This window comes from Sminthopsis crassicaudata, chromosome 2 (genome assembly GCF_048593235.1).
Source record: "Sminthopsis crassicaudata isolate SCR6 chromosome 2, ASM4859323v1, whole genome shotgun sequence".
Classification (NCBI taxonomy): Eukaryota; Metazoa; Chordata; class Mammalia; order Dasyuromorphia; family Dasyuridae; genus Sminthopsis; species Sminthopsis crassicaudata.
The window spans coordinates 635,847,761-635,875,529 of record NC_133618.1 but is presented as its reverse complement, the minus strand read 5'-3'; the positions used below and the strand labels follow the sequence as shown (position 1 = coordinate 635,875,529).

Below are 27,769 nucleotides of genomic sequence, written 5' to 3'. Positions count from 1 at the left end.
GTTCTGGTATCTGAAGGAATCTTTTTTCCCCTGAACAATAACATTTTTTTATTATTACTGATAATAGTATAACTAGCAACAAACTTATAAATGCACAGGTTCATCAATATGGACATGCTCTCCTGGATCACTTCTTATTCTTGTTCTCCCCCTTAATCTCTACAAAGGACATAGCTCAACAACTGAAGGACTCTAAAGACTTCAGTGATATCAGGGTCATTTGGGGGTCATACACCTCTTATGACTGATGCTATGAGATAAGCCCCCCTCTTTTTAGTATTTTATTATGCTTTTTGTAACTTATTTTATAATATAGTATTTGATATATAATAACTGATTTATCATATTTTTTATTATAGTGCCTACATTTTACATAAGGAGAATCCTCTCATCCAATACACTCAGATATTGGCCAAAGCCTACTATAAAAGATAAATTGTTTGATGTGAGCTACATAAAGTGAAAAGCCTGCTTTTCCTGTGTCTGCTATAGAATTTAAGTAACCAAATCAATATCTAAAAAAGAAAAAAATTGTGCTGCAAAAAACTCAGATAATGGCAGCTTTGCCTACACAAGAGTAATATAAAAGACCAGCAAGGTATCATAATAGATAAAATGCCAATCTTGGAGTCAGGAAGACTCTTCTTCCTATGTTCTATGACCCTGGGCAAATCACTTAACCCTGTGGCCTCAGTATCCTCACTTGTAAAATAAGCTGGAGAAGTGTTACAGGAGCCACTACTAGTGGCTGCTGGGGATCTAATTCTGACCAACAGAAAAGATCTCATCATGTTGAAGATCGATAATGATACAAGGAGACAGAGAGGCAGTTGCAGTAAAAATCTCTGAACTTCTCTCTTCCATTCCCAATACGGAATATGTATAAAAGTTTTTTTTTTAAAGTACAGCAAGGTTATTAAAATAAAAGCATACATTCTTTCACAAACAACATCTGTGTCAATAAGTTTGTTTTATGATCCTCCAGACAAATATCTCTGACTTCTCTGGATTATGTTGATCTTCATCTTGGAGTTTGTCAGCTCTGCTCAGAGTTAGATAAAGATTACCAAAACATTCCTTTAGTTTCTATAGTGTGCTGGAATTCACAGATGGGGGGTGGAAGGGTTAAGGGGTGGGGAGCTTAGAAGAACCAAGTGCTCCTTAAAGGTGCAGTTCCCTTGAACCTTTTTACAGGCATTTTGGATTCCACACTTAAGCATGGTCCTCCACAGAGAAGGAAAAGGCAAACCACTTCTATAAGTTTGCCAAGAAAATCCCAAATGGGACTACAAAGAACCAGAAACAACTGAAAAATGACTGAATATCATCACAAAAAGTTCTTCTCTTTCATCAATCAGAAACCAAATCCATAAAATGAATTAGTTATACTGATTTCAAGAATTCACTTTCTGAAATATCTAAAAGATTTTGGTTATTCCAATAAAGAAAATATAGAAAAAAGGCAAAAAGAGCCAAGGACTAGGAAGAGGCTTAAGCTGCAGCTTTGAAAGGAGTGAGGTATTCCAAGAGATAGAATTTATTAAGACAGAGAGAACAACTGCTTTGGAAATGTTGAGTTTGAAACATCCCAAGGAATTCAGCTTCAGATATCTAATAGGCAGTTGGTGCTACAAGAGCTCAAGAGAAAAGATGCCTGGATAAGGAGATTAGGCCTGTACTCCAGGTACAACCTGCCAGAATCAGCATTCCCCTCCTAGAGTTTCCCAAATCAGCTCCAGGGAACAATGAGGCAATGATGATAGAACTGACTTCTATTATAACATACTAATAAGAATTGGAGGCATCCAATTCTCATTAGCTTTTTCCTTGATGTTCCACTTCAAGCTTACATTGATTTCTTTTATTTATTCCTATTATACTCTTAATAAAGAGAAAATAACTTTTCTCCCTTAGGATTCTGGTTTATTAATGTATTACTACACTTGACCTCAGGGTCAACACTCTCCAAGTTCAGGTATCCTGGTGAAAGACCTACCTTGCCCTACTCTAATTGCTTTTCTTTTCCCACTTGTTATTTAGGTGTATTAATCTACCAAAGTTCCTAAATTTTTCTCTTTCCACCTTCTTGGAGATAAGTGCTTTTTATGAAGATTCTTCTTTCTTCACCTTCCACTTACTTCCTGATGGAGCAAATGAAAGGAATGTTACCACAGTCATTCTGTAGGTGTCCTGAGACATACTGGTTCCTTTAGCTACCCAAAAGGACCTGTCAATTCTGGAGCTTGACATTCATTCCACTTCTCTGGAAAGTGTCTTCATTGAAGAGACAAAGGGGCTTCCAAGACTAAGTTTAAAAGCAGCATCTATCTTCCAAAGAAAATTTACAAAGACAAGTGCAATTTGCCCATTACTAAGCCCTCTTGCTGCCCCATTTTTCCAGCCCCAGAGACCAGGGCTAAGAGTTAGTACACAGTAGATATTTATTAAAATCTGGATGTAACTGAGAGATTAAAAAACAAACAATACAGACAGATCTTGACTTATGTAAATTCACATTATTCAAACTTGACTTTTTATGTTAAGAATTCTGAAAGAAATCTGCATTCCAAAAATATGACAAAAATTCTTTACACAAAGCAGATGTTATATGATAAGATATAGTATTGGTAACATAAATGGTCATGAGAAGCTAGGAAGTATCTCTATATCAATTCCTAGGTGAGTGACATTGTGTTTCTCCCTGTGTTCAATAGAGATTCTTATATTTTCACAATGGCTGTCAGTAAATGTGTACTCAAGAGGAAAAGTGAACTATCTCCTAAGCACAAGTCAATAGACTTGGAAATGAAAATGAAAACAATTAGAAAATAAGGAGCACAAAAATTGTCAGGGATCGCACATGAACTTTACCTTGTGATATCAATTACTAATGCCATAATATAAAGTCAGAGCCTCTGAATGGATGTTTGTGGCCACAGGGAATGAAGGAAATAAGAGAAGAAAGTTGTTCCACAGAAGGAAAGAGAAGGAACAATTCAAGAGGTAAAAAGAGAACCAAAAGTTAGCATTTTAGAAGAAAGAAGATAATTTCAAAAGCATTAAACATAGAAATTTGGGGGGGGGGGGAAGTTTGAGTATATTAAAACAGTTGTAATAAAAAATTCGACTGATCATTGTGATATTTATTGGATATTGGAGCTAGACTAGAAAGACTAGAAGACTGCTGCCAACGCTGAAAAGAGAGCTGTATGTTTATGTGTGAACATGTTACGTATAGTGCATACTTTAATCTGCTCTATTAAATCAGTTGTCATTATTTTCACCATCATCATCATTTTCATTAATGCCTAACAAGTTTTGAGATATTCTTGAAAAAAAAAATGTATAGGGGTAGACAAGGCTAGTCCCAATAGGGCAGGCTGGTCATTTAGTACTAGGTCATTAACTCCACTTCATCCAAGTAACATATACAACTAGGAAATCAAGATATAGCCTAAATCTTTGGGTACAGAGACAGTAACAAAATCCTGGCTACCACTGCTATTTCCTGGATAGGTGGATTATTTGTTTTGCCTCTCAGAATTTAAATCTAGCAAATGATCAGAAGAGTACAATGAAAGATGAGATATAAGGTGAGCAAATGAGAAGGCCCTTACACACACTATAAACGTGCTTGGGAACATTACCTACACATCTGAATCCCCAACAGCCCAAGAGTTAAAAAACACCCAATTCAGAGACAAGGCCCTAGAGGAAGGCTTGGAGAAGAGAAGAACCTCAAAGGCAGATTTGGGACTTGACTCTCAGGTTCCCTTACTCTGAACCCAGTAGTCTTCCTCATACCTGACACTACTGCACAACAACCAGAGACTCTGAAAGACTTGCAAAAGAAACAAACAAAATAAAAAAACACTAATACTAATAATGTTCTGTTTTTGGTATATAAAAATGATGCTTCTAACCTATAATAATATGGCCAAAGAACAACTTATAAAAATTGTTGTCCTGTTCAAAACTATAAAAGAGATATTTGGGAAGCAATATACACATCATGGTGTTATTTTTACCCTTTTATCTATAGGTTTCAAAGCCTTGTAAAAGCATTAAATTAAGCTCACAACAGTCTTGTAAAATGATGCATGTATTACTATTTTTATTGCAGATGGCACACACACACCAAAAAAAGCAACATCTCGGCGACAACTCAATGAGTAACTGGTGAAAAATAAGGCCAAAGAGTTTCTGATTCATAAAGCCAACAGTTGTATGTGTTTTTTTTTAAGATTTCAAGAAAAAAGAATAACAGTAAACAAGAGAGCTATTTTTTTCTTAAGGTTCTAAAGTTTATATAAAAATCTGTTTAAAATTTTTTAAATCCTCTAGTTGTAATTGTGGTTAATATATAAATTTCTAGTAGTTCAGAATCGAAAGAAAATTCATATTACTTTATGTTTGCATTTTGACGATGTTACATATTTAACTTTTAGGAAAAAGAAACATTTAAGTAAACAAAATATTGGGAATCTATTCACAAAGATTGTGTTTTATGATCAAAATTCAGTACAGATTAATTCATTCATTAAAAATAATGTCTTCATATATATTATATATAGGACTTACAAGGCCTACCACCTAATTTCAGCACATATTTTGCATTTTTCACTAATTATTGCATGAAGTTTAGTTATCTTCCTCACTTTGCTACTAGGATGTTTCTGGGGGAGAGGCTGTAATTTCCTTGAGATTGCACTCTTGCACAGTACTAAATAGGCAAATGGTTGGTGTCTTATTCTTTCTAAAAGTTAAATACCACTGACATGCATGATTTAGACAGGGAACCCAATACCTACTTTTAGCATTATTTCTATAAAATGCACATTCCAAATTGCAAAGTACTTAAAAATTAGAACTAGAACACAAGTCTTTTTTGGGCAATTTGGAGTCTGCTTATCAGAAGGTACTACTACTATATATAATCCAGTTCAAGAATGAAAACTTCTTAGTTGAAAGAAACTAAAAGAATTGACAAATATGTTAAGTACTGACATAATTATGTACTGCATTTGTTTAAAATGCTGTAAATTTGAACAGCCTGAGTATTCTGCTCAAGCCCCAGTTTCTAAACTTTTTAACTGTGCATATTGTCATGGACAAGATACCTCTGAGCTTGTTTGATCATCTATGAAACACAGATAGCAACAGATTATTTTCCTTCAGGAACTGGTGGAAAGCAAATATAAATTGTTTTACTTACCTCAGCTTCTAGCTCTTTAAAAGATTTATATTCAGTTAATTAGTTTCTGCACAGCTAGCATAGCACCTTGCAAACAAGTGCTTAGCAAAATTTCATAATGGCATCAAGGAGACACTTAATAATATTAATAAACAATAATGATAGCTGGCATTTTGAATGAGGCTCTGTTTCAAAACTCTGGTCAGTCAATATCTATTCGATTCCACAAGAATTAATTCTAATAAATGACTCCTGCCTCTTTATTTTTAATAATGACATTTTTATTTTTCAAATACACATAAAAATATTATTTACATCACACAATCATCCTATTCTAAGCATAAACATACACATAAAATCTCAATTCAACTAATAATGTCCAATTCAACATTACAAATAGTTAACAGCCCAGTTAACCCCATTTTATAACATTATATATCAGTGGTTCTCAAATGTTTGTTCTCAGTATCTTTCTACCATTAAAAATTATTGAAGATCTGTCCAAAGAATTTTTGTTTATGTGGAGTGCATTTATAGATATTTACATTAGACATAAAAATTAATTTTGAATTTATAGACCCTCTGTAAGGGTTTCAGAGACACTGCCCCCAGGGTGCTCTGGACTACACTTTGAGAACCAATGTTATATACAACAAATTCTGTTGAATTAAAAACCTTAACAGTTACCACACAAAATACCTATTTAATTATCAAGATTTGATTGTCTTTTAGTAAGGTAGAAGGATCATAATTGTAAAGAACTCCTGTAATAGAAATTCCCTATACCAATGAAGACCAGTACCTATAACTTAAGTCTTAGCGAATCATTTAGGACATTAAGAGGGCAAATGATTTACTCCATGGAATGTGCCAGACACAACCAGAACTTAGTCCTGATTCCAAGGTGGACTCTGGCCACCATGTTATGCTGCCTATCTAACAGGTCATAGTAAATAAAACTGTCATTTCTCCATAGAAAACATGTCAAAACAGTTCCAATAGAGCAGCAATGAATTGAACCAGCTATGCCCAGCGAAAGAACTCTGGGAAATGTGTATGAACTACTACATAGAATTCCCAGCCCTCTATTTTTGTCTGCCTGCATTTTTGATTTCTTTCACAGGCTAACTGTACACTATTTCAAAGTCTGATGCTTTTTGTACAGCAAAATAACTGTAGAGACATGTATATATGTATATATATTGTATTTAATTTATACGTTAACACATTTAACATGTATTGATCAATGTGCCATTTAGGGGAGGGAGGGGGAAAATTGGAACAAAAGGTTTTGCAATTATCAATGCTAAAAAAATAAAAAGCTATAATAAAAAAGTCAAGTTAAATATTTGAATACTTATACAATAAACTCAAATGAATCAGAAATCTTAGCATCAGAAGAAACCTCAGAGGTCATCCAGGAGAACCTATTCATATTAGCATCTACTCGAAAAATTCCATGATTAAAAAACTCATTTTCTCAAATGGCAAATACTGAGGAACTCTGGAAAAATGAGTGCTTACAGCATTATTGACAGGACTGTGGAACTGAACCAATCATTCTGCAAAGCCAAAAAATTATTAAAAGAGTGCATACTCCTTGACTAGGGATACCACTACTAGATCTATACTCCCCACTGATTAGTGATAAGGATGTGATCTTAAGAGAAATGAACTGAACACTTCCATCATGTTCTCAACAGACCATCATCAATCAATGTTAAAACCATGGTCAATGCTGACTTTAACTCAGGTTGAAATTAATCACTCCCTAGTTGAAGTTCCCAACTTCAGAGGTTTTGAATGTGATTAGGCTCCAGTCCTATGACAAAGCACCTCCTGCCGATTTTATTCCAGCTGAGATTTATAGCTGGGGGATCCACTGCTCACACAAAAGCTGACTGAAGTCTTCTGGATTATACAGCAAGAGAAGGTTATGTCCCAGGAGTTCAAGAATGCCTCCACTTTACATCTCTATAAAGGTAACGGGAATAGATCGCCCTATGACTATTACAGTAGTCTCTCTCTTAGTCATGCTGGAAAGATTCTTGCCAGAGTCCTCCTTAATAGGTTGATTCTATATCTGGAAGAAGGTTGTTTACCAGAGCCAGTGTAGCTTCAGAAGGGGCGAAAGAACAGGTAATACGGTATTTGCTGCTCAACAACTCCAGGAGAAATGCCAGGGGCAGAACAGAGGTCTGTATAAAACATGTAGATCTGACCAAAGTCTTCGAAACTGTCAGTTATGAGGGCTTATGGAAAACTATGTCAAAATTTGGTTGCCCAGAAAAGTTTATCGGTATTGTACATCAGTTTCACAATGGCATGTTTGCCTGAGTTCTGGACAATGGAAGAGGCCCTCAAGCTTTTCTAATCACCAGTTGAGTGAAATAGGCTATGTTGATTGCTCCCACGACTTTTTTAGCCTGATTATTTTCAGCCATATTGTCAACCACATTCAATGAAGACATTCATGGCATCAAAGTCAGCTATGGCACTGATGGTAAATTCTTCAACTTGAAAAAGTTGGTGGGTTTGTTGGTGAATGATTTTTTGTTTGCAGATGATGGTGCATTCAAGGCTGCTTCAGAAGCTAAGATGCAACAAAGTATGAACTGATTCTCTGCTAATTGTGATGATTTTAGATTAATAATTAATACCAAGAAAAACAAAAGTACTCCCATAAATCAGGACCACATCATCCATATGTGGAACCATTCACTACAGCAAATGGAGACGTTATTTTGAATGCTGTGGATAAGTTCACTTACTTTAGCAGTATACTTTCCAGGGATGTCCACATTGATAAGAAACTTGAAATACACATTACCTGAGCTAGCTCAGTGTTTGGAAGGCTCCAAAGGAAAGTGTAGGAGAAATGAGGTATTAGACTAACACACTTAAGGTCCACAAAGCCATTGTGTTGATCTCACTGTTGTATGCTGTGAAACCTGGATTATGGCAGAGCCATACCAAGAAACTGAATCATTTCCATTGAACTGTATTAGATCATCTGGCATGTTAAATTACCAGACACTTTGGTCCTTTCTTGAACTTAAATGACAATCATTCTAGTACTACTACAGAGAGCAAACTCCTTTGGGCTAGCCACAATGTACAAATACCAAATATAAGCTTGGCAAAAAGACAATTTTATGGCAAATTCATACTGAGCAAGCATTCACAAGGTGTCAGAAAAAGTGATAAGAGGACACTCTTAAGGTATCTCTTAAGAACTTTAGAATTGATTTTATAACATGGGAGACATTGGCACAGGACTGCCCAGCATGGCATGTCTTCATCAGAGAAGGTGCTGTGCTGTATGAGCAAAGCAAGATTGAATTAGCCCAAAAGAAATGTGAGATGTGCAAAGTTAGAGAATTCACCCCAAATGTTCATAAGAACTATTTGTGCCCAACTTGTGGCAGAATATTCTGAGCTCATATTGATCTGGTAGGTCACAGTCAGACACACTGTAACTTGATTCTAACATACTGATGTCATTTCGGTCCTCTTCGAGAATGAACAATAACAAAATACTCCCAAAGAGATCTTTAAAAAAAAAAAAAAAGTCAAAGAAAAATTAATCTACAACTCTTTTTGAGGTGTTAAAGAATTGGAAATTGAAGGAAGGTCCATCAATTACGGAATAGCTAAACAAGTTACGATATATGCAGGTGATAGAATACTACAGTATTGTAAGAAATGATGGAGATGGTTTCAAAAAAAATTTGGAAACAGTTATACTGACTGACGCAAACTGAAGTGAGCAGAAACAAGAAAATAATTTATAAAATAATAACAATATTGCAAAGACTGTGCAGCAAAAATGAGCAAAACAGTTCCAAAGAATTTAGAATGAAACATGCTCTCTATCTAGAGATTAAGAGCTAATGAACTCAAAGGGCAGAATAAGATAGATTTTATTTTTTTGTTTGTTTTTATTTTTGCTTTTTGAATATTTATAATGTGGAAATCTGTTTTGCATAAGTATATGTATTCCTAATAGATTTTTTTTCTTGACTTCTTAGTAGATAGGCAAGGATAAAAACAAAGGAGAATTCAAAACTGAAAATAAAATTGAATATTTTTTAAGAGAAGAAAAGATTGTACTGGATATTCTGAGATCTCGTCTAGCTTCAAATCTAAGATCCTATAATTCTACTACAAAAACAATTTGGAAGACATTGCTTGGGATATCCAGAGAGCAAGCTTCTAATTCTAACTCTGCACTCATCTGCATAATGTTAAGTAAACCAGCTCTACTTCTAGGTCTCCACTTTGCCATCTTTAAAATGATATTGAACTACATCATTTCAAAGGACCTTTTAACTCTAATACCCTACAAGTCTATGAACTTGCCTATTTCTGTCAATAGTTATCAACATCCTCATCTCCTAATTTGAAATCTTGATCATCTTTACTTCCTAGTTCAAAAACTTTTCAAAAACGTCCCACTGTCAAATGAATAAAATTCACAGTCCTTGCTGACTTTGGTTTTCAAGGATCTTCATCAGCTAGCCCCAATGTACCTTTCCAGTTATATCACAATACTCCTTATACATATATCATATTCTAGATGAATTAAGACTTCCCAAGAATATCCTATTCCTTTCATCTTTATACATACTGTTTCATCTGTAGTACTCCATTTCCCAATAGGCACAACTGTACTGTAGGCTCTAAGAGATAAGGAATTCTTATTTTCTTCATTTTTATATCAGTCTGATTCACAGAAGAAATTCATTAGTTAAATTCACTTGTTAAATGAACTATAAAACATCAATAAATGCACAAAACGTACATATAGGGTATTTTACTGTGTAAAAATTGGGACAAAGATAAGCTTACTGACACTTCAGGAATAAAACTTAACAGTATTATTCAGTAATAAAAACTTTGTTTTTACATCTTAGAAAAACTTTAATTGTTTTGCGGCAATTATTTATGACAACAAACATTTATTGAGTGCCTATGATATTCCAGGAACTTTACAAATATTATTTCATTGGATCTTCTTAACAACTTTGAGAAGAGCTCTCACTATTTTTATTGTAGGTTATAGTGGTTAAGTGACTTTCCTAAGGTCACAAAGTCAGTAAATATCAGAGGTCAAATTTGAATTCAAGTCTTCCTAACTCTAGGCCCAGCCCCTACTATCTCTTGTGCCATCTAGCTGTCCCTGGGTTTTACACAACGTGGCATTACATTCAGAAAAATTCTTTTATTCTCTGTAAAGGGATGTTAACGAATTCCCTGAAATTTTCATCTTGAGAAGTCATATTTTCCAGACACTGGTCCCAGAGCAGGCAGAAGGCTCTCAATGTTTCAAGGATGAAGTCCTGCTCTGAGCTGACATAAATGTGTTCCCTACATACCACGCTGGACTCCCCGAGTGTCCTTGGGAGTCAAGATGGGCTGAGAAACTGCTTGTGTGCTTGCAACCCTTGGAGATCAGTAGAGGTGCCTATCTTCATAGTCTAGCAGTTCCCAAGGGAAAAAAAAATCGACTTTAGAGGATTCAGTCCTCCGGAGCTTTACTGCACCTTTCTCCATCCATCCCCCTCCCAGGACAAGCCCCTTAAGGTGGAGATTCCTGGTACCTCCTCCTCCTTTTGGCTTAAGGCTATAAAAATGAAAACATATGCGGATTGTTAACTCTTTGGGTTTCACAGGGACATTCATTTCTCTTATAATTAATTTTTCACATAAGTTTGGTGAAGTTAAGATTGTCTGTTGACAATGATATTTTACCCTAGATATTAAGCATATTTTGACAAGGAGACCTTTTTCCCCCAAAGTCCAGCTTTCACTTTTAGACCATAGGTATTTTGTTTGTTTGCTGAGGCAATTGGGGTTACTTGCCCAGGGTCACACACCTTGGAAGTGTTAAGTGTCTGAGGCCAAATCTGATCTCAGGTCCTCCTGACTTCAGGCCACCTCTATGCACTGCACCACTTAGCTGCCCCTTGACCATAGGTTTCAAAGAGATTTAAACCACATGAATTCTCAGGTTATTTGAAAATATATTTACTTTGTCTCTTTGATAATTTCTAGTTTTTTTTATTTGTTCCATGGTGTAAGGTTTTGTTGCAATAATCTATTTCTCTTTGGGAATTTTTGTGATTTTTGAAACAATCTAACTTCTGAGTTCATTAGTCCTTCAACTGAGATCAAGATTTCCAGATCCACTGGAAATAAAAAATTCTCCAAACCCTTTCTGATAGATATTTTATATTGTGATAAAGAGATCAGGATAAGACTCATCTGAACTTTTTCTGGCAATAGTTCTAGTACACCCTTGAAACAAAGTGTTTCATCAGTAAAAATTACTATTTCCCAAACTTCAGTACTCCAGTCTTTGTCTTCTTTCACCAATGACAAATGTTTTGCCTTCACAGCAATGTTTAGTAGTTGTTTTTCTACCTCACCAAAGCTCACATCATATTATACAGGACTAAATAACAACCCCTCCAGCTTCCAGATGCCTCTAGAAGTCTTTGCTTGCAGCATGACTGATTCTGTTTCATCATGGGCTTGCATGATCCTTCAAACAACTGAACCTTCCAAACAAATAGCTATTACTTTATCTCAGCTATTAATATATGCTCTTTAAGAGCTACAACCTTTGTGTATTACATTGTTCTTAAACTCTTAGAAGCTTCAGAATTGAAAGTACAACAAAAAAGAATACTATTGCACAAATTCCAATGCTCAAGTGACAGAACCAATTTGGTGAAGAAAGCAGCTATTTAAAAGTTCCAGTGTATGCAAAATACTATCTATTATCTTTGGAGTAAGCCAGCTTCTCTTTCTTTTCTTTTTTTTCTAAGGCAACTGGGGTTAAGTGTCTTGTCCAGAGTCAAACAGCTAGGAAATGTTAAGTGTTTTAGTCCACATTTGAACTCAAGTCCTCCTGACTTCAGGGCTGGTGCTCTCTCCACAGCACCACCTACCTACCCCAGCTACCTTCTCTTTCTTTTAAATTCAAAGAGAAGTAAGCTACAAAGTCCCATAAACACTTTTACCAAGACAGAAATGAAAGAAAAATTATAGGAAAATAAAAATTCTTATCCAAATAATTATTTTTGTAATTTCCAAAATTTTCACTATATAATTTTATATATTCTTCATATACTTATATATTAGGCATATACACATATATATGCTACCTGCAAGATACCATCTAAATTCAATATGAAATTGGATTTCTTTCTTAATTTTTTTTAAAATGATTTTTAAAATATTTGAATTTGGTTTTTAAAAATCCAAAATAAAGTCTCTGCAGAAACTTTCCCTCATTAACATAACTCATATTTTTCAAGTTATCCACATACTCTAACCCTATTATATGTGCTTTTATAATTGTATTTATGTGCATATATTTCTGTGGACAATATTATTATTTCTATTAAACTGTAAATTCCACAACAAGACTACAGCTTTTGTTTAGAATATGTTCCAAAAGACTCTGATGAGTTCAAGAGATAGCTGCTTGAAATATCTATCCTGTAATCACTTTAATATCTACTATCTCTGAAATTCATGCCCTTCCCTATTAATTTATGTTACTTCTTTAAAGAAATATTTTAGAGGAACAAAAACCCATCAAATTGGATATCACTAATAAGAAGTATATGGAAAGTATCTTTTACATTTTGTCCTAATAAACTGCACTACTTTTATTAGTTACAGCAAGTCCCAGAGACATGGAGAAGGATCCATTTTGGAAAGAACAAAAAATTCAAGCAGGTTACTTCCTTTCAACAGAAACCAACCTGGATTTGCATTATAGGAACTCTTGCTTACTGCCCAAATTGTCCATATGCTTCCTATTCCTTTAGGAATGCTACTTTTCATTCTTTCAATTGGGTTAAAAATATATGGATACTGAAATAGAATATTGAGATCTTTGGCAGTAAAGTCAACACGACTCTAGAGGCCCCTTAGAGCTTTTGTCTAAGATTTCTATGCTAGGAAAAGTTTAAATGTTTTAAATGAGAAAACCTAAAAGAAGCAATGGTACATCACCAAAAGAGTCTCCAGATGTGCAACCCATTGTGGCACTATAATTACTCAAACTCTAAAAGTAACCAATACCAACCTAAGAATATCAGGTAGTCATTGTATTACTAGTATTTAGAAGAGAGGAACATTAGAGTGGAAAAGTTCATTGAAAAAGAATGCAAAGATAGAAGTAGTACATTAGCTGGTTTCAAACCACTCATCTGATGCCATCTTGTACAAGTTACTTTACCTCTGGGTCTTAATTTCCTCATCTGTAAAATGAGGAGGTTAGACTTGATGATCTCTGGGGTTTCTTCCAGAGCTAGATTCTATTGTGGATCCTATATCTCCCAGGGTTTCCCAAGGTAACCTGATATCAGAAAGTAAACCTCTTAGTATTATATACACATGCAAAATAACAATTCTATTAATAACCAGGAAGATGGCAGGATATCTGACCCAGAATTTGCTCTAACTCAAACAGGAGATATGAACTTAAATTCTAAACAAGCATATAATTTAGTGATTAAAGTAAGAGGCTAGTAAGCTCAAGGTCTTAGGTTTCATCACTTGTTCTTCACTACCAGGCACAGGACAGGCTTACACTTAACAATTTGTGGAAAATTATTGTTCTTTATGACACATGCTTTTTGTAAGTTAATTATTAATGCTTTTGAAATTTTTTCAAATGTAGGACCCTATGTGAAGTATTATTATATATCTAAAAGACATCTCTCTGTTCCTTTCCATTATGAAGATTTTTTTTTTTTACTCTGGACATTCCAGTTCTTATTTACTACTGAGATTTATGATGAGTCTCTGCTCTAGACCAAAACCATGGATCATAACCACATATTGGGGCAACATATATGGGGGGACTGCCAAAAAAAAAAAAAGGCAATAATAAAAAATATCAAATATTCTGTCAAGATTTCATTCTTTATGTAAAAATAGCAAACATCTCATTAGCATGAAAATTTGTCTACCTCTTTAATAATGTTTACCAAAGAAGTGTTTTAAAATAAGCTTCTTCATGATTTATTATCAAATATTTGATTTGTATACCTATTTTACTACTTATATACCCAGGGTTATATAAAAAAATTTTAGGTGAAAATTGGTCACAAGTGGAAAAAGTTTAAGAGGCCCTGCTCTAGATAACAATTTTTTTCATTAATTGCTTTTTTAAAAAAAATCATATTCCTGTATATGTGCAATATACTGAGCTATCTAGATGATAAGAACTTAATCTCTTGGTTTTAACAGCCTTGTTTCATTTTGGTAAGATGAAAAAGATATGAAATGATTGGGAAATTAGGGTACTCTTTAACTAAATCTGATTTTTTCCTAGAGATATTCCAATAGTAATTGCAATTGTTTATAAAATTGTGAATGAATAAAATTTCTTCATTCAAAGATCATCAGTGTCTTACCAACATAAATACCAAGGCAAAAAAACATAGCTGAGCAATTGCTGCTGTGAATAAAGATGTATATAAGTAACCTGAAATCAAATCCTGAGCTTTTGGGAGATTCTAGGAATTTTGGGAAAAGAAAAATCACATTATGTAGCACTAATGGAAATCTGTTACAACTAAGCATCAAGTTCATTACAGATATGGACTTCACCTCTTTATGGCAGTGATAATCAAGATGTTTCCCTGTTAGACACTCTGAGAATAAAAGTTCTTCAGTAAATTATACTAAAATAATACCAGTTCATATAAAATGAAAATTTGCATTTTTCCTCAAGTATTTATTTCAGTCACATTACTTTATTCATTATCAGAGAGAAAAAAGAGAAAATGTTTTCCCTTTGAATATATACAAAGAAATGGATTAATATCAAGCAAAATTATAAAAATCTAATAACTTTTGGGTTTTATATAAATTCAATTGAACAAAGAACCAAAATGCTAAAGGTAAGAAGCTGTTTATGATCAGGGAGATTTACTCTTCACTGAAGTAAAGGGCTATTCTTCTGCCTACTATCTGTGAATATTCCAACAAATGCAAAGCCTGTGTAATGATAAAATTTTCACACACACAGACACAAACACAAAAAAACATGATTATCAAATAATGCTTATTACAAAAGATAATATCACAAAACAGAAATAGCTACACAAATAAGATTAACTAGACCCACAGGTTCTGGTTAGCTATATGTAAAATGAGTTAAGGATGAAACTCATATACAATAATAAGGGACATTCTTCCACAAGATCTTTATATCAGCTCTCAAGAAATGATTCTTGAACAGATGAAGTAGAATGAAAAACATAACATCATAAATTTAAAATCCTACAGAGATGCTAAAACACATGAATTAGGAACTTGTGACTTGTTTATATCAAAAATCAAGAGAACTAAGTATGTCCAGAATGGAAACTCATTTTAGGTCACTGGAAAAATAATAAGCTTTCATTGTGACTCTCAAAGGGATAAAACAGCGATGAATAACAGAATTTAACATTTTCCCCCACTTTTCAGCCTTGAACCTTTCACAGTGATATCTAAATATCTGGCTATTTCCTTTATAGGAGCTTCTCCTTTCTATGCTGGTATTCAATTCTAATTAAGTAAAATCCCATCCTGTATGGCTCTGGTATTATGGCTGGATATATTAAGAAATCAGTTAAGCAATTAAAAAACACCTAATAATTGTTTCTCTAATCTTCATTTTTCACTGCCAAATATTATAAGAGAGGAAATGGAGGGGCAACTAAGTAGCACAATGCATAAAGTATTATACCTGGAGTCAAGAAGACTTGAGTTCAAATTTGATCACAGACATATCACTTACTAGCTGTGACTTATTAGCAAGCCACTTAAACCAAATTGCCTTACAATCCCCCCCCCATAAATAAATAAATAAAACGATGAAAAAAAAAAAATGATGAGCAGTATCTATAAAAAAAAAAGCAAAATTAAAATAAAAAAGGAAATGGAGAGGAATTAACTCAAATAATTTCTTAAAAATTATTTTTTCTCAAATATGGCACTTTTTTGTACTTCTACAATAAACTAGATCCAATAATGTGAGTGGGGTTTCTTCCATCAGCACAAATCACATTTCATTAATGACCAGTGATCCTGTACAAGTCTTGCCCAAGATAGCTTCACAAAACTATCCAACATGGGAAAAATTGTGCTGTGCTTTTTATACTTCATAGCTATCAGCAGGACACTTGGCTATTCATGTTTCCACCTTCATTGTCACTATGTAATTAACCCACTTCCTTTTCCAGTCATATAAATCCTTGATACTGTTTATCTTTTTTAACCACAAAACCAAAGAAAAACAAAGAGATACACTATCCAACTAAGTTTATAGTTTCTTAAGCATAAAAAAAGCATCTGATCAGGCAGCTAAGTGGTACAGGTGATATGGAGTCAAAAATCAGAGTTAAATACAATTTCTGACAATTACTAGCTGTATCATTCTAGTCAAATTACTTAATTACTATCTGCCTCAGTTTGTTCATCTATAAAAGAGATAATTACAGAATGTACCTATCATAAGGTTGCTGTGAAGATCAAGAGAGATAATATTTTTAAATGTCTTTGAAAGGGGCAGCTAGATGGCCCAGTAGATAAAGCACCATCTCTGAAGTCAGAAGGACCTGACTTCAAATCTGATCTCAGACATTTAACACTTCTTAGCTATGTGACACTGGGCAAGTCACTTAATCCCAATGGCCTCAGGAAAAAAAAAAAAAAGTATTTGAAAATGTTGAAGCACTTACAGAAATATGAGCTAACTATAAGGCAAAATGTCCCTTCCATCATAACATAGAAATGTTAAAATCAGATAAGATTTCTTAAAAGCTGCAACAACAAAGAGAATTTTGTTTCATGACCCTCTGATTATGATCAAGCAAAGTATAAAAAGAGACAAAAGCTCACCACCATCATGAAGGATGTCCAGCAAAGGATCTAACTAGAAGAAGAATTCCCCACAGTGGAGAAATCTGTTCAGATGTTTTTATTTGCAAATTGATTTATTAAGATCTAAAATACTACAAAACCTCCTAGATGTTACAGCAGATAGAGCACAAGACTAAAGTCAGAGAAGAGTCATCTTTTTGAGTTCAAATCAGGCTTCAGACACTTACTAGGTGTGTAAGCCTGAACAAATCACTTAATCCTGTTTCCCTCAGTTTCTTCATTTGTAAAACTCTAGTGTCTTGCCAAAAAAAAAAAAAAATACAAATACAAATACAAATGGGGCCATAAAGAGTTGGATATGATTGAAGTGATTTTTAAAAATTCCTAAATGAAATCCTTAATCATCCAAAAGAATTTAGCCTAACTATCCACAAGTTTGTTGTCTGGACTATGGTATAAAATTGTGTACAAAATCTATGGTACCATTCCAGAGCAAACACCTTGAATAGACACTGAGGATGGATAATGAATTAGGCCAAACGGAAGAAGTGAGTTGGACAGCATTAAGGAAACTGTAGCCAGCTTTCAACAATTCCAAACTTCTTCCTAAAACAAAGGCCCATTTTTTAATCTCAGAAGTCTTCTGCTGAGGCTGTGAGTCACGTATTATCATAGCCTCAGAAGAATTAGTTTAAAGTCATTGAAAGGGCAACAGGAAGATACATAGACAGTGAATAGAACATACCGGCAAAGAAGTGAAATAGCACAAAATACATAATCAGAGAAATATGACTAGAAAAGTGAGCAGATCAAATAACAAAAGCAAGAGAAAACTGATAGCCATGTGTTTCAATTATATCCACATGTAAAGAGGATAAAGAAAGGTTCCTGATCCCCAGCATCATGGGTGGATCCCTAAAAAAATTTTATGGTAAAGCTTAGAGAAGCTGTGACTAGGATGAGAAGGTATGGATGATAGGCAATATGCAGCAATGGAAGGAGTGCCTACATCAATGAGTCACTGATGTGAAGCATCCCTAGAAAACACACCACAGCCTCTCTACATCTTTTGAGTCTGCTTCTGAAGCATTCTATATTACCCACAATTCAGATTTTTCTAAAGTTATATTTCAAGATTAACAACTATATAGCACTGCCACAAGAACATTTTGTCTTAAGAATCCAGGTTTCTTACACCGAAGAAAAAATTTCAGTTGTTAACAGATCATGCAACTTCCCAAATGAAATCTAGTCTGCTCATCTTCCTATAAAAATCCTAGAAGCAACTACTCCTTTTTTAATGATAATGCTTGGCCCATTTGAATGCACTGATGTTCTGACTGAACCCAGACAACAGATGAATACACCACATGCTTGCTTAAAAACAATCCAAAATGTTCTGGCTTTTTTCACCCAAGCACATTACAATAGAAATTGGGAGGTAATATAGTGAGGGGATACTGAAGAAGTCATTATAGCAACTATACTCCTTACAGAAAACAGATTTTGCTCTATTTTCTTCTAATTCTAATCAATGTTGCTTGTGACCCAACTCCCACTGAGCCCAACTCTTTATGGTAATGTTTCACCTGAGTCTTCTACCACATTCTACAAACTTAGGAAGTCCCTATTTCATTTTTATTTTATTTTTTATTACATACAGCCGTTTGTAAGCTCCTCAATATAACACCAGCTTGGTAAATCAATAAATCTTTATTAAATACCAAGCACTATGCTAAGTCCTGGAGATACAAAAAGCAGCAAAAGACAGTTCCTGCTCACAAGAAACCTGAAATCTGAGCAGAACCAGAAGATCACTATACACTTCAACAACAATACTGTATGAAGATATATTCTGATGGAAGTGCCTATCATCAACATAAAGAAGATCCAACTCACTTCCAGTTGATCAATGATGGACAGAAACAGCTACACCCAGAGAAGGAACACGGGAACTGAATGTAAACTGTTTGTACTACTGCCTTTCTACCCAGGTTACTTATACCTTTGGAATCCAATTCTTAACGTGCAACAAGAAAATTGGATTTATACAAATATATTGTATCTAGGTTATACTGTAACACATTTAATATGTATGGGATTGCCTGTCATCTAGGGGAGGGAGTAGAGGGAAGGAGGGTTAAATTTGGAAAAATGAATACAAGGGATAATGTTATAAAAAAAAAAAAAAATTACTCATGCATACGTACTGTCAAAAAAAATTTGTAATTATAAAATTAATTAAAAAAAAAAAAAAAAGAAACCTGAAATCTAATGGGGGAAATAATATGCAAACAAATATAAAGATAGCAAGCTACATGGAAGATAAATAGGAAATAACTAAAGAAAGCACTAGATTTAAGAGGGATTGTTGTAAAAGATGGGGTTTTAGTTGATTTAAAGGAAGTCAGCACATGGAAGTGAGGACATCCAAAGACAATGTATACAGCCAAGAGGTTCACATAACAATCAGAAGTCCACTACTATTGGAACAAAAAAAAAAAAAAAAAAAAAAAAATATATATATATATATATATATATATATATATATATATATATATATATATATATATATATATATATATATATATATATATCAAGAATATGGTAAGTGAAAAGGAAAGGCAGAAGGAGATTAGGTTATGAAAAGCTTTGAATGAAAAACAGCACATTTTGGTTTTGATTCTGGAAGTAGTAGGGAGACAGTGAAATTCATTTGGGGGCCAGGAGAAGTGACATGATCAGACCTATAATTTAAGAGGAATCACATCAGTGATTTAACAGAAGATGGATTATAGTGGGGAGAAACTTGAAGTAGCCAGAGCCAAAAGTACCTTTTATAATAGTCCAGGTATGAGTGATAAGTCTGCCCCAGGGGACAGAGAAGGAGGCAGGTTTGAGAGATGGCACAAAAGTGAAAATGACAGGATCTAACAACAGCTTAGATTTGCAGGGGGAAGAGAGAGACAATGAGCAATCAAAGATTGATCCCTAGGTTGTAAGTCTGATTGAGACACAGAGGATAATGTTGTACTTGACAGTAATAGGAAGGAAAGAGAGGAGATAGTTTAGGGGGAAGAAACAAGCTTTATTTTGGTCATACTGAATTCAAGATGTCTACTCAACATCCAAAATGGCCAAAAGGCAGTTGAAGTTGAAGGTCATCAGAGAAATCAGGACACTGCAGGTAGATTTGAGCCTTATCAGCAAAGACAAGTTCACCAAGTGAAACTAAAGGACACCTATAGTTAGTGGAAAATCTAGAAGCAGATCCAGCAAAGGAGAAAGAAGAACTGTTAAAATAGCTAGAAGACCCAGGAAAGAGTTTTATCCATCAAATTTAGAGAAAAGAGATATCAAGTATGTCAAAAGCTGCAGAGAAGGTAAGGGGAATGAGGCTGAGAAAAGACCATGGGATTTATCAATTAGAGATTATTAGTGATTTTGTAATTAGTTTAGAGTACTTAACATATAGTTAGCATGGAATGATTAGTTCCTTTAGAAAGTACAGTATCATCTGGTAGAATGATTCGGTCAGAAGCTAGATTGTCAGATAAGAAGAAAGGAAAAGGAGGGAAAATAGATGTATCTATTATTTAAAAAAAAAAAAAAAAAGCCCACTTGTTTAGCCTTCTCAAGGAGCTAGCTATAAAGAGCAAAAGAGAGAAAAGATAATAGGAATGAAAAGATCAAGTAAGTGAGGGGGGTTTTTCCAGATGAGAGAGATGCCAGTATGTTTGCAGGTAATAGAAAATGATCCAGTAGATTGAAACTAAGTGTAAAGAGTGGCAGAAGATGGGGTGGAATGGGATCATTTGAACAAGCTGAGGGTTTAGGTTTAGTAAGGAATAAGGGCACTTCATCTGAAACAGGAATGAAGAAAGAGAGTGACAGAAGATGAAGAAGAAGGAAGAGGGATTTTATGGCAAATGGCTTTAATTTTTTCTGTGAAATATAAGGCAAAGGAAAGGGGGAACAGCAGGAAGTTTGAAGAGGAAGGAGGTGTAGAAGAGTCACTAAGGAAAATGAGATAGGGAATTGATAAGAAAGGATGAAAAGGTATGATAGGATTGCCTACCAACCATGAAGGCCCAGCTGAAATTACATAACATAAATTTGAGGGGGACCCAGTCAGAGTAGTTATGTGATTTTCTCCATCTTTGTTCAGTAGTGCATGGGTGGGAGCAAAGGCTGCAAGTGGTAAAAGAGATAAAAGCTGAGACATGATTGAGGTTCATGGCATGGAAACTGACCACTGATTCTCAAAGGTTAACCCTGCAGCTAGCAGCAGACACTACCAAGCTGAAATGGCTTTAAGTACAGGCCCAGCAGCAAATTGGTGTTAAGAAGACAACAGAGACAGATTCAGAGCTCACTACTTTCAGAAGACTGGACTGTCCATTAAGTGATGGCATTTTCTGGCCACAGAAGTTCATAAAGACCATTTTCTAAATAGCAAAGGAATTGAGATCTGTGTCAGTAAAGGGAATACCAAGGGTGATGAAATTCCAAATCTTTCCCAAAGCAAATCATTGGTGCTCATTAAAACGATCCTTTGTGGGACTAAAATCAAGACCCTGTACCTCCCTTCATAGGGTTTTTCCTAATTCTATCCCATAACATATCTCTTACTTTGAATTCCCAAATCCATTATTACAGCTTCTCCAACTTAGCTTCTTAAATACATTACCCTAAAACTAAATGGTTTTCAGGGCAGTGAGGTGGCCCAGTGGATAGAGTCCTGAAGTCAGGAGGACCCAAGTTTAAATGTGGCCTCAGACACTTAACACTTCCTAGATGTATGACCTTGGGCAAGTCACTTCACCCCAATTGCCTCAGCAAAAAACAAAAACCTAAATGGTTTGTTTTACATATGAATCTTCCCACCCCAAATATAAAAAATTACTTTCTTCTTTTGCATCTTTCATAGTCTAAGGTGCATATGGGAAGGAAACAAGTTCCCCAAGTATATTACTGGGGTGCGATGCTGAGTGTCAAGGAGTAGGGAAACCCATTTCTCTACCTTCAATACTATAAAATGACATTTCAACACTATAAATTACCCTTCTTAGTGTTGAATGTGATTCTGATGTCACAATGCCTTCATCACAATGTCAGCATGACCATAAAGAACACTCAAGATCCTTATGAATTCTCCAGTGTCACAGAGCCCCACATCTAGGGTCATCAGTATATGTACTAAGTATTTCAGAATTAACACTAAGCACAAAGTTTTATCTTCCAAAATCAGTCTTCATAAATCCTAATGACAACATGGGCAAATTCTATTCTCCCAAAATTCCACTTCTGTTTCGTGTAAAACTCCCCAGAAATAATAGAAACAAAAGGATGCTAGAATGTATATATATATATATATATATATATATATATATATATACACACAAATAAAAAGGATGCTTGTATCATTAAAACAGTGTCATAAAATTAGTTAAGACAAAACAAAGAAGAAAAAAAAAAGATTTGTTTCTGCTTGAAGCAAAGGCAATAGTAGATTAAGGAATGAGAACTTACTCATTTTTGTCGATATGATCACCTTGATGCTAAAGTTTAAAGAAATATGACAGGATTCTATAACATATTTTTAAATATTAAATTACAGGTGGCAAACAACTTCAATCTTGTAGTTGTTATATATTGTATTTACTTTTCTATGATTTAGAAAAATTCACAAAATAAAACTAGAGAGAAAAATGAGAGTAAAATGGCAATCAAAAAAGTTTTTAAAAACCTTATAATACAAAGTCAAGATGGTGAAGTAATATAGATGTAACAAAAGAGAAAAGATCTCTTAATTTAAGGCCATAACATTTTATGCTATTAATAGCTCTCAAAAATAGACTAAATAATATAAATTGCTTAAATAATGAGGTCAGTTAATTAAAATGACTGCCAAGGGAAATATTCATGTCATTAAGAAGGTATTAAAGTTAGAAGGTGAGCACAAATCGAAAATCTGCACAACTATATAGGAATTACTTGAAAAGTAAACATTCTTTTCTATGTAACAACAGTCATTTTGTTTCCATTCTTAAATTAATTCATGAGGAAGAGGAGTATGAAAAACAGAATTTTGCTGAATTTAGTGATATTGTACTATGAAGTATATTTGTTAAAAGAATCAAAATATGAAATAAGGCCAAACTTGTCAAGATATATTAGCCTAAAAGCCATTTTCACTTTGCCACATTGAGACACTTTATATTGATCCAACCTCAATTAGTTCTTTAACAAGAAATTAAGATTAAAATTATTATTTCAAATGAACAAAATAAAAGCATACATTCAAGAATTATGAAACACTTTAATATTAAAATGAAAAGCTTAAGACAAAGTATTATTGGCTGTTAAGTGCAACAAAGAAAGTACATCTGTATATGGTTAGGCGGGTAGTAAGTGGCAGAAATTTGTGACATTCTAAAAGTGATCATATTATACCCTATTGTCCTCCCCCCACTTTTGTCACTTAAATTTTGGTATAAAATTAAAACTTCCATAATGCCATTTAAGTCCCTTGTTAAGAGCAAAACCAGACACATCTGAGATACTCAGAAAGTCACACACTGACATTCCCAATTCAACTTTCAATTCCTACTTAGCTTTACAACTGTTTGTTCTTGATTCCAAAAGGAAAATTTAAATAGAAACTATAATTTGGGCAGATTTTAAAACCTTTGATCAAAGATGCCAGTTTGAGAAGAGAAAAATTATACTGTTTCAAAAACTAAGCAATTATTACTGAATGTTAAAACATACCTTGAATAGGACAAGCAAATTAGAAAGTTAGCTTACCTGGCTTCTTCCTGGATTTTTCATGACCCAATTGTCCTAGATCATTACATCCACAAGTATATACTGTCCCATCATGTAGGACAAATACTGTATGTCTGAGTCCACATCCTACATCTTGGACTTTTTTATTTATGAAAAAATCACTTTTCCTGGGCTCTAGTACAATTTCTTCATCAATTCCACCCAAACCTAGCTGTCCAAAGGATGCGTTTCCCCAGCACAACATGCTTGTATTTCTTTTGATCTTCTAGATTCAATGATTTTAAAAACTCTCTTCCGTATAGAAGTAGAATGTGTCCCTGTGTCAGGGGAAATGAAAAGAAACTTTATGTCAGTACCCCTTTTCAATTATCATACCTATATACTTATATATATTCACAACACAAAGAGTACTTAATCTAACATCTTAGAAAAATATTCATTTTGAATGTTAGTTGTTTTTTTTTAATATTTCAGAAACATTTTACAAAATCACAAACACACCACAGTTGATTCTACATTTATGGACTAGAACACTTGAAGAGTTTTTACTTTACTTTTAATAGACTATATTCAGGGGAACTCATGAAAAGCATCTCTCTCTAATAGATTTACTTTTATGCTTCTGAAATTTTCCAAAACTATTTCTATTAGAATAAATTTTCCCTACACATTATTTTTAACTATATGTATATATATATGTGTGTGTGTGTGTGTGTGTGTGTGTGTGTGTGTGTGTGTATAACCTTATATATATAACAAGTTATTTTAAACTTTATATATTATGTATCTTACTACAATTGTTATAACAGCATAACTAAAAAGTAAAAAACAAGTGCCCAAAACTGATACATAATCCTCTTCTAGAAAAAACTACAGCATTTGTGAAGGAAACATTGTAGAAGATGTATACATAAGATGTGTTGACTTTATAGACAATATCAACTGTAGCACACAGGCTTCTTTATTAAATGTCTTTCAGTGAGACTAGAATTAAAGCTGGTCCACATCAATACCAGTTGCATGAAGCAAGTTCCGCCCAACAGAAGAAAAGAGAAACAATTGTAAGAACTTCAACTGTTCCATGATTAAAAAAAAAAAAATCTTCCAATTTTCACAATAATTTTACTTGTAAGGCAATAGAGAAATAAAATTCATCACAATGTCCTATGAAAACACAAATTTATGACAAATTCAAATAAGTATTTTTAAAAATGTATTTCTACTTCATTCTAAGCTTAAGTTTAAAATGAGAAAAAACCACAAATATACAAATATTAAAAATGTACACAGTTTAAATTCACTCTAATAGACATTTTCTATCTACAATAAGAATACAATTCTAATCCTGTCCTCTATGTCTCTGTCTAGTAAAATAGATTTTTTTTTTTCCTTTCTAAAAAAGTAAATAACACAGGCACAGCCAACTTTTCAAGGATTGGAGAGGGGGAAGGGCCATTCATAGTTTACACTGGTGGTGAAATCCCTGGAACTTTCCAGTTTGATGATTATCCTGTTACTGTAAAGACAGATTTAAACTAGGAGAAAAATACAGCTAAATAGGCAGCATTTCTTAAAGACACTGCATTAGTAAATCATACTATTTACAAAAAGTCAGCATTTAGTCAGGGCTATTTCTCCCAACTATCCTGTTAAGTTTCAAACCTCATTTTCCTATATCCATGACAAGTAAAAATTCTGCTGAGTCTCTATGACAGACCCTTCCGCGAACTCCCTACGAGTCATAAAGACAGAACTTTTTTGATATTTATTCTTTTATTAGGAAGAGGGACCTGTGGAATGGTTATGGATTTTCAAATTAAAATTGGGAGTGAAGGTGGCAAATGTCTTTATGCTCTTTTTGCAGCACAAATCAAGGTGTGAAATGCAGCTATTTTTATCCTTCTCTGAGCCTCGAACCCCAAAGAATAGCAAGTGGGAAATCCGGAGTGGGGGTGATGGGAGGGTCCGTACACACCCAACCACAGGAGACCAAGCCAACAGAGAAGAGCTGCCAACAAAGCAGCAACTCGGGCCCCTGGGAAAGGGAGGCTCGGGGCTGGGAAGGTCCTCGGAGACCCCTCAGTTCGGCTCTCTTACATAAAGAGATGGGAGCTTCCGAGTGCTTGGAGACGGACATTACCTTGATTTCACCTAGCCCCAAGCGGCAGGTAAAAGGACCGAAGCTTTAACAAAATAAGAACACGGTAAACACCACGTACATATTTGGTTCGTGGTCTTCTAAGCTATGGACTCCCGTTTCTACAGAGTTTGATCCCCCTGATGTAGACCAGCTCCCTCAATTTCCAGAAGTAAAAACCGAGGCTGGGAACTTGAAGAACTTGCCTGAAAGGACAGGGACCACCACCCAGATCAGGGCCGGGAGGGGCCCGAGATCGCCTAGTCCGCTGCCCTCCCCAAGGAAAACTCGGAGGCTCTCCAAGTGGACACCGGACACTCGAGGTCCTCTGTTCCCCTGAGACCCGAGGAAACACCGCTAGCCTTGGAAAGGGAGAGCTCGGAGAACATCACAGAGGGAGAAACTGAGTCTGGCAAAGGCCGTGACCACTCGCCTTCCACACAAAGACCCCAGGGACCCCCATTGTCCAGAAGAGCGCAAAGGAACACTTCACAGAAGGGGGGGCTGGAGGGGCTTGCCTCCAAGACAGAGCGGCAGGAAGCTGGGAGCCCCCCACACAAACACTGCCTCCGGGTCCCTCCTTCCCAGGAGCGGTGGGGAAAGTCCGAGAGGGGCTAGAAAAGGCAGAGGCGACCCGCCCGGAGCCATTCCGGGGTCCCAGCCCGGGAGAGAAGGGCCCCCTTGTTTCCAGGGGAAGCCAGAGAAGTGGAGGGACTTTCTCCAGAGAAGGGTTCCGCATTTTACAGCGGTGGAAACTGAGGCCCGGCCGGGGAAGGAGCAAGAGAAGGGGGCACCGGGTAGGGGTGCGAGCGGACGCCCGCCCCGCCCGGCCCCACCCGCCCCCGGCTCGGCCTCCTCTCCCTCCGTGGCGGCGCCGCGTTTACTCACCGGGCTCCGCGGGGAGGGCAGCGGAGCCCCGGGGTGCGGGGCCCGGCCCCTCCCGAGGCCGCTCCTCCGGCGTTGCGGCCGCCGCCGCGGTCACTGTCGCCGCCTGCGGCTGCCGGGAAACTTTCGCAGCTCCCTCCCGGGCGGCGCGGGCGCGGGGGGCGCGGCGGGAGCAGAGCAGTCGAGGCGAGAGCGAGGAGAGCAGCCGCCGCTGCCGCCGCCGTCCAGTCCCGAGCCAGAGCCAGCGACCCGGATGGAGATGGGGGAGGGAAGAGGGGAGGAGGAGGAGGAGGGAGCAGCGAGGAGGGCAGGGCCGGGAGGGAAAGGGGCGGGGAGCCCGGGGAGGGAGAGGAGGGGAAGGAAAGCCAGGGAGGGAGGGGCCGGGGCCCGGCCGGGCGGAAGTGAGCCGAGGAGCGCGCTCCCGCCCACTTCCTTGCCCCAATGCGCCTGCGCGGAAGGCCGCCGGGGCCCTCTCCCTCCTCTCCTCTCCGCTCCCCTCCCTACAGGGAGTGGGGGGTAGGGCCGGCCCTGGCCGCCGAGGCGCATGCGTCACGTCTGCTCTCTCGCGTTCTCTCCCTTTTTCTCTCTCTTTAGCTCTCACTCTCTTTCGCTCTTTTCCCACTCCACCCCACCCCCGCGTCGGAAGGTGGGGCCCGGAGGCGGAGAGAGCATTCGAGGCGGGTGTGTTGGTGCGCTGGGTCCTAGCGCCGTACGGAGGGGCGGACCGGGGCCATCCAGCCCTCCCCCTCCAGTTGCCTGTGGCTGCGTACGGCGGTCCGAGGGGACGTTTGAACCCAGAGCCTCCTGCTCCTGCCACAATTTGAGATTTCTGAGGGGCAAAGCACCGTCTGGGCCGTGGAAAG

General features: G+C 36.2%; 1 protein-coding gene across 2 annotated transcripts in view; it reads right to left on the bottom strand.

Moving 5' to 3' along the window:
• The window catches only part of HERC4 (HECT and RLD domain containing E3 ubiquitin protein ligase 4), an 86,871-nt gene extending 59,721 nt beyond the window's left edge, over positions 1–27,150 (bottom strand). The window contains exons 1-2 of one of the 2 annotated variants that reach the window (XM_074296604.1): positions 26,910–27,150; positions 23,903–24,201 (exon numbers count right to left, since the gene is read on the bottom strand). In XM_074296604.1, the coding sequence (XP_074152705.1) occupies positions 23,903–24,128 (226 nt within the window). In that variant the 5' untranslated portion in view covers positions 24,129–24,201; positions 26,910–27,150. The remainder of the gene's footprint in view (positions 1–23,902; positions 24,202–26,909) is intronic. The other variant, XM_074296603.1, reaches the window with a different exon arrangement.
• Positions 27,151–27,769: the final 619 nt, after the last annotated feature.